This window comes from Meriones unguiculatus, chromosome 2 (genome assembly GCF_030254825.1).
Source record: "Meriones unguiculatus strain TT.TT164.6M chromosome 2, Bangor_MerUng_6.1, whole genome shotgun sequence".
NCBI lineage: Eukaryota > Metazoa > Chordata > Mammalia > Rodentia > Muridae > Meriones > Meriones unguiculatus.
The window spans coordinates 141,249,881-141,262,449 of record NC_083350.1 but is presented as its reverse complement, the minus strand read 5'-3'; the positions used below and the strand labels follow the sequence as shown (position 1 = coordinate 141,262,449).

At 45.1% G+C, this 12,569-nt stretch overlaps 1 protein-coding gene across 2 annotated transcripts in view; it reads right to left on the bottom strand.

The window, feature by feature from the left end:
* The window catches only part of Usp13 (ubiquitin specific peptidase 13), a 96,919-nt gene that overhangs the window by 25,455 nt on the left and 58,895 nt on the right, over positions 1-12,569 (bottom strand). For both annotated transcript variants that reach the window (XM_060378203.1, XM_060378204.1), the window contains 4 exons: positions 10,427-10,552; positions 9,306-9,459; positions 6,408-6,582; positions 72-160 (listed from right to left, as the gene is read on the bottom strand). In XM_060378203.1, the coding sequence (XP_060234186.1) occupies positions 72-160; positions 6,408-6,582; positions 9,306-9,459; positions 10,427-10,552 (544 nt within the window). The remainder of the gene's footprint in view (positions 1-71; positions 161-6,407; positions 6,583-9,305; positions 9,460-10,426; positions 10,553-12,569) is intronic.

Genomic DNA, 12,569 nt, shown 5'->3' with positions numbered 1-12,569 from the left:
TCTTTCACATGCCATGTCTTGTTAAGTGGATCCCTCAGGAGTTTAAGCAAAAGCATGCAAAGGATACCTACCAAATTTTCTGGGGACCCAGTCAAGACCAAAAGTGAACTTCTTTATCTGCACTACCAAGTATTCGGGGAATGAGGCAAAGCGAGATGTTCTGGGAAACACAAGGGGAGGAGATCAATCAAACAAGGCAGAAAGAAAAGAGACTGCAGTCCGGGGCACGCAGGCAGCTTCGTCTGGGGCGCCTGGCAATGCCAATGGCTTCCCTGTGAACAGGAACTGGCCAACAGTCAAGCACACAGCTACCCACACACTTGCTCCAACCTCCTGGCCTCTCCACAAAAGAAAACGCTGACTGTAGAGCATAGTGAGCATGGGGCGCAGCCTTTTCAAGGTGGCTCCTTTGCTGTGACATTCCGAAAAGTGCTTTTAAACCACTTGGTTTCCCAGCATTCCTGCAGGGATTCCGCGTAAGGATCTGTGAGAGTTCTCAGTCAAGCTGGTGCAGAGACTCCTCACTACTACTAGGAACCATTGCCTCATAGCACTGGGCTGAGGCAAGGGAGGCTCTCCAGAAGGTGAGGTGAGGCTGACCCTTACAGAGCCTCTTTACGTTCCTGGATCCCTGGTAGCATGAGTCCCACAGAGAGCTCTGTTGCTCGGCAATTTCTAAGCTCTCTAAAGCTAAGCCTTACGTTTGAAATTTTTTTAGTATATGTGTATTGGTGTTGGTCGGCATGTGTGCATAAGCATCACGTTTGTGCCAGGTGTCTGCAGAGACAAGGAGAAGGAGTCATATCCCCTGGAACTGGAGATACCGGTGGTTATGAGGCACCATGTGGGCCCTTGGAACCGAACCCCGGTCCTCTGCAAGAGCAGCAAGTGCTCTTAACTGCTCCTAACAGCTGAGGTATCTCTCCAGCCCCTGAAAGGCGGAGTATTCTAGCCTTGAGTTTATCACTTTTATGCAGAGACTGACTATCCAATTTGTACATCAAATTCATGCCTTTCAGTGCCTGAGTCCAGCTCATTCAGTCACCAATCATCGCCTTTCCAGAAACTGTTTTTATCTGGCTGTCTATGTAAACAGACAATGAGCCACATCGTTTCTCAGCCTTCCGGCTAAAATCAAGTGTAGGAAACGAGCCATAGATGGTACAATAGTTCCCTTTAAAAAGATAAGACTCTGAGCTTCCCCCTCCAAAACCCACTTTTTGTATGATTAGAGCCATTGCTTTCTATTCCAAAGACATCTTTCCCGAATGCACACAGCAAATGTCAGTGTGTTGCTGCCCTCTAGTGCAGGAGAGCAGACACGGCACAGGGCTGACCATGGGCAAAAAGAGTAGAAAGGCATAGTCTTCATTAGGCTCATTAATTCACTCCAAATCTGGGTAAATCATTGGCCCTTCCGGGGCTTTTCTTATAATCTAGAAATGAACTCACTCGTGTATCTGCTGCTAGGGTTGCACTAGTGAAAACTTCCCGACACACTAGACAGTGCCATACTAAGAAACTGGGGTGAATCCATCAGCCCTATGGTCCTGGGCACTGAGCAGGGCTGTCACTGGCCTACATCAACCCCAGACAAGTTACACAGCCTGCTGTGTCTCAATTTCTCCCTCATAAGGATGGTAGTCAGGAACAGACCACAGCGCAAGGCAGCTACGGGGGAGCTCTGTCTGCAGAGGGATTGATCTAAGTTTATCCTGGCTCTCTGAAGAGACTTACAGTCCCTCCAGTTAGGATCTCTGGTTGTCCAAGAAGCCTCAGGAAACATCATTCTCACTTAAATGAGGCTAAGACCTCCAGTTTACCAAAACCCAACACAACAAAAATCACCTGCTTGATGGCATTTTCAACTAATGAAAAAAAAGAGTTATCATTTAACTGGTGTGTGTGTGTGTGTGTGTGTGTGTGAAAGAGGGAGGGAGGAGGGAGAGAGGGAGGAAGAGAGAGACAAAGAGACATGTTCATATATGTGCAGGTCAAAGGTCAACACTGAGTGTCTTTCTCTCTCACTCTCCCCTTACTTTTATGAGATAGTCTCTACTGGACAAGGCCAACTCTGGTTGGACCGCTAACCACTGAGACTCCAAATCACCTGTGTCCACCTCCTCAGCACTGCGTGTCCAGGCATGCTTTTTACACAAGTGCCACAAGATCAAATGCCCACAGGCACTCACTCTCAAGCAGACTTTTTACCGAATGATCATCTCCCCTACCCGAGACCTTCTCTTCCCACGTTAATCTAAAATCTGGGGAAATGTCATTAAACCAGGAACATGCCCAAGGTGACTTTGGGTGCCATGGTAGTGACAGACTCTGTGCTAAACAACCGTGAGAAAATTCAGCTGGTAAAAGCATGGTGCAGGCAGTGGATCAGTCTGAGACTGGAACAGAGGACGGAAGGACAACTAAGATGTGACTCAGCGCTAACTAGCAACCTAAGAGTGAAAGGCAGCAGTGTAGATGGGGCCCGCAGGTCCGGGGTGAGTGTCTCCAAAACCCAGGTCCTCAACCCCACCACAGCGCTGTGACTGCTCCGCATACATCTCAGCTTTATCTCAAGTGCGGTAAGAATTTGCCCTCAATAGCAGCAGTTTAAGGACATCAAGTTAACAGTTAAGTCCAACAAAGTCTTAAACTGTGCTTTGCAAAAGAATAATAAGTAGAAACACATTTTCTCACACTCTTTTATTCCTGTATATAAATTCCTAACTATGAATCTGTAAAACTTTTTCTTGGAGAGCTGTACATTTTTAATAAAGGCTATCAGAATATAAGTCCAAAAAGATCCATATGGACACATAATTTACCTTCAAAAAAAGTTGTGGGAATTAAATTAGTCAGGCCGTTGAAAGCGCTCAGAATAGGTGTTGGCACCACTGTTAAGTTATCCGTTATCTGCCGTCTTTTAGCATTATTTAAGACATCAGTTGTTCACTAGTTATAATTAAGACTAATATGCTACGAAGACATCTTATTAAGAAAATAATGAAAGTTGCAATGACAAAAAGGGTCTACTCCATAGTGGTGCTGAAAACTTGCTAAGCAGAAAAGAGTACTAATCCCTTTTTACTAAACATGCCACAATAAGATTAATTAACCTACATGCAGACCACATGATCCACAGCAAATACATACACACACTCAAATGAACACACAAACACACGAGTACATGCTCATTCACTAAAGATCACAGTGATGACATTAACGACACCATCCATCCTAAAGCTACTGACAGGTACTGTGCAAAGGGTTTTCTCTGCTCAGCTCCTTGTGACCTCAGTTCTATAAATAAAGGCCCTCTGTTGTCCCTGCTTTACAGATATGAAACAGGGCACTGGGAGGAGAATAAATTGGCCAAGGTCACATTCCAGCTGACCTAAGGTCTGCTCTGAAACGCACACCAGGCTCCTCTCTGCCAGGTGACAGACTGCAAGTGGGATCTCTCCACAACCACACTGGACAGGGGTTGGGTCTTGTCTCTGCCTGGAATGAGCAATAATATTGGTGGGTGAATGAATGCTGTAAACAATGATAGTTCCCTTCCCCAATCCAGACAGTCAGGGTCATTTGAAGCAGAGCTTCTCAACCTTCCCAATGCTGTGACCCTTCAATACAATTCCTCATGTTGTGATGACCCCCAACCATAAGATTATCTCATTGCTACTTCATTACTGTAATTTTGCTACTGTTATGAATTGTAATATAAATATGATATGCAGAATATCTGATATGCAACCATGTGAAAGGGTCATTCTCCCCGCCCAACATGGATCACGACCCACAGATTAAGAAGCACTGATCTAAAAAATCATTATGTCTGGTCCATCCTGACCTATAGCCCACCAAGGTCAAACCCACTCTTCGTGTGTTTTTTAATACAGAGACATGCTATGTAGTCCAGGATAACCTTGAACTCGCTCTGGTGTCTAGGCTGGCCATGAACCAGCCTCCTGCCTCAGCTTTCCAAGTTCTGGGATTACAGGTACACACTACCATACCTGACCACCAAAGACAGATACCTTTTGCCTTCTAGATTTTGGGACTCTGGGTATAACAAAAGGAAGGCTCAAGAGCTCACATTAACAAATGTCAGTAGTGTCACAGGCTATAAGAATATAACTCCAAAAAAATCCATATGGACACATAATTTACCTGTAAAAAAAAAAAGTTGTGGGAATCAAATTAGCCATTGCTACATTGCTAAAAAAATAAATTAAAAATAAAGAATTTTTCAGAAGTTCACTAACTAGCTTTGCCAAATGGCAGAGCTAGCATTTGAAACACTTGAAGTGTATTAAGGACCGTTAAGCATGGCTACACATGGACATGGTGGGTAAAATGGATAAACCTGGGTTAGAAGTACCACCCCTGCATGTGGCAGACCAGCTTCATCTCCCAAGCATGCCACTTAGTGGACAACTGCTTCTCCTTTTATTGTCCATCTGTAAAGTGGGAGACCCGTGGAACCTACCCTGCACTACTAAGGGCATAGTAAATGTGGTAACTGGGGAGCGGGAGGTTGGGCCACAGTGAGACCCTGCCTCAGAACACAAGAATGATAGTGAAAGAAAACAGGTGGTGGCAAGCCCATCGCACGCTTCTGGAGCTGTTTCAGTAGCCCTAGCCTTTTTCTTTCCCAAGAGGTCTGTTTCTTCAAATAATAACAATCGTGATACAGTGCTAAATCTTTTCACTCACAGAAAAAAAGCTTATGTGGGCTGAGAAGATGGGTTTTTAAATACAGGGCTTGCCTAACAGGTCTGGGGACCTGAGTCCAGACACCCAAATACCATGTAAAGCCAACAGTGTGACAGCCCAACCATCCCAGTGCTCCTACCGTGAGGTGGGAGGAGGAGACATAAAAATCTCCAGCAGCAAGGTGGCCTGCCTAAGATGGCTGATATATGCAGTGACCATAAAAAGAACAAAATAGAAGTGCGAGAGAGTTATCTCCTGACTTCCACATGCATGTATGTACCACACACACACACACACACACACACACACAGACACACACCACAGCAGCCACCGCAACAAAACTTCCCTAAAGACAGACAGCTGATGACAGATTGAATAGCTATGAAACCTCATCTGAATGTGCACCTTCTCAAATTTATTTTAATAAAAATGGGGCCTTTGTTTTATTTTCCTTTGGTTTGTTATTTTGGTTTCTTTGGTTTTGTTTTGAGGTGTGTGGGAGCCAAGCTTTGGAACTGCTAAGTTTTGGGGTTTGTTTTTTTTTTGGGCGGGGGGGTAGTCTTGGGGATCAAACCCAAAGCCTTGCACACACTAAGCAGGAGCTCTTCCACCAAGATGTATCTCTAACCCGTAGTTTTTGAAATAGTTGTTTTTGTTTTCCCATTTCTGACATGTGTCCTCTAGTCTGAAGCAAAGCTGGATCCTGAGGGTTCCTCAGAGAACAAGTGACAGCAGGTTTGGCTGCTGACTCAGGCTGCAGAAAAACAAACAAACTGGCAGCCATAGCCCTCCACCCTTCCTTCACTCTGTCCACTTAGAGCTCGGCCTCACCCTTGAAGAAGAGAGCCAAAGAACATTTTGAAGTAGTAACATTCCAGAGGCAAGCTTCCAAAAGCTATGGAGGTAGCTCACTAATAGAGTGCTCATCTATACAACCCGGGACTCAGTCTCCAGCACTGGAAGGGAGTGTACAGAAAGAGAAAGCAGACATCCTAATGAAGAGGTACACAGAGGGAGAACTGAATGTATGTAGCTTCCAGGAGCCCTTTATTCTATGCCTCTGTAGGCACTCTTTCCCCAACTCAAGTGGCCATAGGAAGTGTGTCAACAAGGGCTGACTCTTTGAAATCAATTTTCAAGGTATCAAGTGGAGAAAAAAATGCATATACCTGATAACTAGACTCACAATATGAACCTGAGATATCTCCTAACTCAGATGTAAGCAGCTCACCAAGAAAATGCTCAGGCCTACCTGGCATGCCCAAGATTTTGCCAGGAGGCACACAGTCAACCATGGCCTATGCTGAAAGTTAACTGTAAGATTACAAGATAATGCAGTGGTAATTGTATGTTGAAGGCTGCCCAAAGTAGTGTCGTGATTTCTTTACCAGATGTGGGAATAAGGGTGTTTCTTGACCCAAGAGAAAACAAAGAAAAAAAGAAAAGAAAAGAAAAGGAAAGGAAAGAAAAGGAAAGGAAAGCATCAACTACAAAATAAACTTCAATTTTGCTTTAAAATCATAGGACTCTCTTACTGGTCAGGCTCATCAAGTGAAGTGAATGAAAGCTACAGGTGTACATCACAGTCCATCCCACCCTCATGAACAAGCATTCATGGACTCTCAGAAGACTAGTCCCCTCCCCTGCCTCTGCCCCTACCTCACTAGGCCCCTCTTCCCTGCCTTACTCACTTGACCCCTGCAGACTTTGCCTGCAGGGCACTGCTCCAGAAATCATCCACATTCTCTGGTTCAGCAAAGGCCTGAAGGCAGGCACTGAATGGGATCTTGGCTCGCACCAAATCGGGAAGGGGTCTTCTGTTTGCTTCTGCTTCCCTTCTCATTAATTCATAGGCGATCAGCTCATCTGGGGAAGAGCAAGGAAGAAAAGAACCTGCAGTCACTCTTTTCCTCTACAGATGAGTATGTTGGAGGATATTTGATCACACTGTGAATCCTAAGACTGTGAACTGGAAAAACCTGTTTCTTGTTGTGGTGTGTCTTAGCCCTAGCACATACCTTTAAGCCAAGAGCTTTCTGTTTATTGTGAACTGGTAGTTGTGGTGTGGCTCAGCCCTAACACAGGCCTTTATCCCAAGAACTTTCTGTAAACAAGAGCTAAATAAAGCCAACCATTAGGTCAAGAGGCAGAGCAAGCAAACAGTTGCCATAACAAAACACAGGAAAGAGGGACATTGAGTTGAAGGGGATTTAAGACAGTGCGAAGGAGAAAGGGCCTTTTCCTTCTGGGATGACAGCTGAGTAGGAGGTCAGCTGGGTGCTTTCTCTGCCTCTCTGAGCTAACAGATTTTCACTCCAGCATCTGGCTCCTGAGTATTCACTGGGAAAACTTGAATGATTGGGACTTTCTTTCTTCGTTACAATAGCCTCCCTATAGGTCAGGGTTGCTGCTTTATTTGTCCATTCCAGAGAAGCCTGCCCAAAGACTCTTCCCAAGACTGATAGGCTTTATGGAGCCAGAAACACTTTTTATTTCCACTTTTTAAATTCTTGCTTGTCTTTGCTATTTCACTTTGAGACCAACAAGAGGGAACTGAGTCCAGAGCACATCATGAATGAGACATGTATGGCGCAGGAACCTGCTGTTTTATTTTCCCATCCTATGGTGAAGCCAAGTACTGTTCTTCTATAGACTTCACACCAGAGAGCTCTGCAGCTGTCAGGGAGCCAAAGGCTCTACCCTCCTCAGGCCCTTCACTCCCCTGCTAAACAAACTAAGGCTGAAGGCCAAAATTAACCAATCACTGTCAGGCCCTAAAGCCCTGGTCAACAAACACAGATGCGGCCCAAACAGGATGTAAGATTGATCCAAGTGGCAGATTTGGGGAATGGAAGGGGTAAGGAAGGAGTTTGAGGAAGAGTAAGAAAGACCCTGCTGCCAACATCAAACTGTCCCCAAAATGACATGACTAACGGAAGGAGGCGAGCGCCAGACAATGGCCAGATATGGTGTCATGTGCTTCTTTCAGCAACTGTGACTGTGGTCGTGGGCTCCACAATGGTACTAGGTCAAGGGGAGTGTCTAGGCCTGCCCTGTCCACTGTTACCGTCCTGGAAATACAACCAACATTGAGAAAACAGCATGCCCTTGAGAATTTACCTCAGGCCTCTAATCCACTGTCTGGAGGCCTTCCAGGGAAATTCTGCTTATAACGTGATCAAAATACTAAGGGAAAAGAAATACATGTACTGGAGACATCTTAGGAGCCAGAGATCTGCTCCCATTCTAACACTAACTACAGACAGTTAAAATACCACAGGTAACTTCAGATGTCATTTCTGGTCGATTATTTCACAATAGCAACAACCAAAAAATTCCCTCCTAATCGACTGGCTTATGCACAGATGTATTTCTTAAAACTGCTCTCCATCCACAGTTTGTAATGCACTACCTGTATCTAGCATACAAAGGTTAAACCTTACTAGAAATTCAGAAACTAAGTTAGAAATCTCTTTTCTTAAAAAGAGTACCACCCACATAGTTGAGTAGATTAGAGATGGCAGGACTGTTAAAGCTATTAAAATCCAAATGGCTTCATTCTGCCAAGCCCTAAAAACTAAATAAATAAAGCAAGTGCTAAAGGAGAGGATCTTATTCTTATAGCTGATAATAAGAACTAGCACTAGAGGGTCCAAACCACGGCCTCTCGTGGAAGATGTTTTGCGTGGAAGATGCTTCCCTGCTCAGCCTGTAGCCTGGGATTACTGTGTGCCACCAACTCATGCCACTCTGCCCAATTTACATTTAAAAAGATCTCTCTGCCTCGCCATCCCTGAACACATGCACAACTTCCTACAGCCCGCGTCCTCTGTTTGCGACGAGACTCTCAAGCCAACATTAACTTTACAGAACACTCTTTATCATGGAGGCTGACAGAGCTGAACAGATCATGAAAGGCTGAAGTGAGGAAGGCAAGGTGACAGGTCCCTCTGATGGCTCATATTGATTGTCAACTTGACAGGCTCTCCAGTCATCTAGGAGATAAGCCTCCAGGCACAGCTGTCAGGGATTATCTAGAGTCCTTTAGCTCTGAGGACGCCTGTGAGGGATTATCTTGATTAGGTTAACTGAAGTGAGAAGATCCACCCATTCGCAGCTTAGAGCGAATAAGAGAAAGCATTCATCTCCCTCTGCTTCCTGCCTGGAAAAGGTAATATAACTGTCAACAGGACTTTCCTTTTGTGATGGACTATATGCTGAAATTTTGGCCCTTCCTTAAAGACCCAGATGCAAATCCCGGTTGCTTCCCAAGATCTCTGACTGCATGTCTAACATCCAAAGATGCCTTTCCATTAAGCTTTATACCAAAGCCTCTTATCAATGACATGAGAGCATCTCCTATCCACATCACCGCAATAACCTGCCCATAATTGTGTTGGCTCCAGCTTAATCATAAGCCACATTTTCTCCAAAGCCTGCTATGATACATTTAGCCTCCTCCACACAACGTCACACGGGAACTTAGAAAAAGATAGGAGGCCTGTGCAATTCAGATGCAGCCCCATCTCAGTGACTGGGCACCTCGTCCCTCTCTGGTGCAGGCCTCCCTGAATGAAGACACACCTTACCTTTGTTGGTTGCTGCCTCCATGGCCACCGGAAGCTGCATCAGGTAGTCTACCCTCTCTGTGTAGCGGACCTTTCTGGTCTGACAGCACTGAATTCGCTCCTCCACTAAAAACCGGAAAACATCACTTGGGTTCTCTGAGCCAATGCGATTCCTCTGAAGGACAGATAATACCAGGTTAGCAGATGCAGGGAAATAAAACCATGAAAGAAAAAGAGCATAACTCTGATTCTGGCATCAAAATCTAGTTTTATTGAGCATTTTTTTCTGGACATCAGAGTCAACCAAACTAAGACACTGAGATTTATGGAGTGTCCCAAAATGCGTTGGATAAATAAAATCTAGTTCACCTGTGAAGTAATATTACAAAGCCATTAAAAGCAAAGAAGACTGATGGGCGTGGGTGTAATTAGAAGGAGGAAGGAAAAGAGGTGAACAAAATACAAAGAGGAAAAAATACTGTCCTAGGAAAATCAAGGTATGTTTGATACAATTTCAAATGTACTCGGTGTCAACTATCCGTAAATAAAGAAACCACACTACATAGGATACTCGAGGATATGGTAACACCCTTCCAGCAGGTTAAGGGAAAGCACTATTCACAAACAGAGAATTCACACATGAACAAGAATGAATGGGACATGTATGGGTCCCATTCATTGAAGGGTCAAGCAGCCAAAATGTCAGCTTCAGAGGTTGCTACTACGGCAGTTCTGATTTTCTCCTCTGAGTTTTCTCCCTTTTCCATACAGAACATTTTCACAATGGGAGGGGGCTGCTGTTTCGTTTTGTTTTGTTGCTTGTTTTAAGGTGCGTGAAAGACCTTACTCAGGAATTCTCCACGGCTTCCATGCCATTCAGCTCTGCTGCACTGGCAGTGGTACCTGGACCTCAAGTATCTGGAGGGTTCTCGGGGGCCTCTGTCCAGAGACCAAACACACCCATAACACACACAAAACGAAAGACACACAAAGCCATCTGGAGCCAAATGTGAGAGACAGCCACATCAAGTGTACACATCAGAGGCGGCCACCAAGAGGCCAGTGAGTGACAGGGGCTCACGCCATCCCCAGAGCAGCTTGGTGCATTTCTGACCACCCTGCAAGATGCTTTCAAGACTTACCTCTACCAGATTGACCAAGTGCAGGAAAAACTCCTGGGCATCTTGCTGTCTGTTGGAGGAGAATTCTGGGTGGCTCTTGCTGACGAAGGCCTTGAACATGCGTGGAGAGATCCCGTTCTGCTGAGGCTACAGAATAAAGACAAAATCATCGCATATACGTGAAAACCTGCTACTATCATTCTGCTAAAGGGACACCGCAATAAAATGACTCCTGGTGACATAATGCTATACTCATTTAGGTCAGAGCATCACTCGGCCCACATCAGGGAAGCTTGTTCTTACAGTCGATGGGAAATAACACAGAGGCAGTGGCCGAGAGGGAGAGACTTCATAAAGTAGCCAGTCCTAAACGGCTTTATCGAACTCTTCCCTTCAAGGTTCAGAGATCTACACAGAAGAGGAGGCTGAGCAATTTGAGGAGCCAGAGGTGCTGGACCACTCCAAGGAAACAGCATCTTCCAGACACAACAGGACTGAGACACATGTGAACTCACAGAGACTGCGAGAGTATGCACAGGCCTGCGCAGGTTCAAACTGGGTAAAATCCCAGCACTGAGTGGGGCAAGTGGACACCTGATCCCACCTCTAACAAAGAAACCATCTGCAATGACATTTTCTGGTAAGGGGAAACTAGTTGTTTTCAGTGGGGTGTCACTGGGTATCAACAACACTCCAAGACAGTCCCCACGGCCAGGGGCACAAAGCAAAGTCCATGTTTTGTTTCGGAATTTGGTTTTACTGGATTTCCTGTTTGTTTCACCTTTGGTTTTTGTTTTGTTTCTAGAGAAAAAAGAAAGAGTGTGAAGTTGGGCAGGTAGGGAAGATCTGAGAGGAGTTAAAGGAGGGGAAAGAATTTGATCAAAATATATTGTATGAAATAAGCAAATAAATCAAAACACTGAATTTTAAAAGATCAGTAGAGAGCCGCCCCCTGTACACCTTCGAAGCCTGAAAGGCGAGTTGGTCAGGCTTACCTGTGAATCTCCATCAGCAAGGGAGAATCACACTAGCTAAAATTAGAGAGAGGACTACAGTGCCCAGGCTCTCTCCCAGATGTGTGCATCGGTCTCGGCAACAGCATGCAGGCGCACAGCCTGACAGCGTCCACTCGCTCCCCAGAGCCAGCTGCTTCAACTAACAAGCAGGACGTGAGCTGGCTGGAGGCTTCCAGAACTTCAGAAGATATGTCCAACCACACACACACACACACACACACACACACACACACACACACACACCTCAACCTGCCCCCAGCACGCAAGGTTACAAGAAAGTTGCAGGTCAGTTTTGGCACCACACAGTATTTGGAGAACCCTCGCTCCGAGTCACTGACAACAGCAGGAACTATTTGGCGTGCTGAGTGAAGGCAGCACAAACACACAAAGCGCTGCATGTGGCGAGTTCTCCTGGCAGCCTGGTTCTCCCGCAGCCACACTGAAGCCTGTGGATGTGCTAATGCTGCACCCTAGACCGTCTTTTCCCCTCCTGTTTGTTTTAGCATCGTTCTAAAACAACCAGAATGAAGTTGGCTAATTATAGTTATGCAACAACCAAACATGATGGGGGGGGGAGAGAACAACCTTCAAAGAGACTGTCTATTTGAGTCACTTTGAAATACTGTCCTGTGTTTATGTGCAATGAAATGTGCTTTTTCATGGGGGGGGAAGAGGGGTAAATACAAATTAAAGAAAGCAAAGCTCCGTGCTCAGTGCTAAAATCCTACCACTTCTCTGTAGCAGGACGCTGGTTACCTCCAATGATGTTAAAACCCACAATGGTGTCAAAACTGTTTAATCTGGGAATCAAATAAACTGTCCCAGGACACAGTTTCTCAGAATACACAACTACTTCAAACAAGCTCTTTGGAGCAGAAAAAGCTTCAAAAGTTTCCACCTTTAAATTCTTTGAACTTTATCATTCAGGAGAATATGGGTTTGATCCTCAGCACAAATTAAATGAATAAATGAATGAATGAATGAATGAATGAATGAATGAGTGAATACCAATAGCAAAGTTGTAAGGACATAGTAGAGCCCAAATCAAATATTAGCCTGGAGAGATGACTCAGCATTCACGAGTGCTTACTACTGCTCTTCCCAGGTTCAGCTCCCAGAACCCATATACTGGGCTGCACCTAATTCCA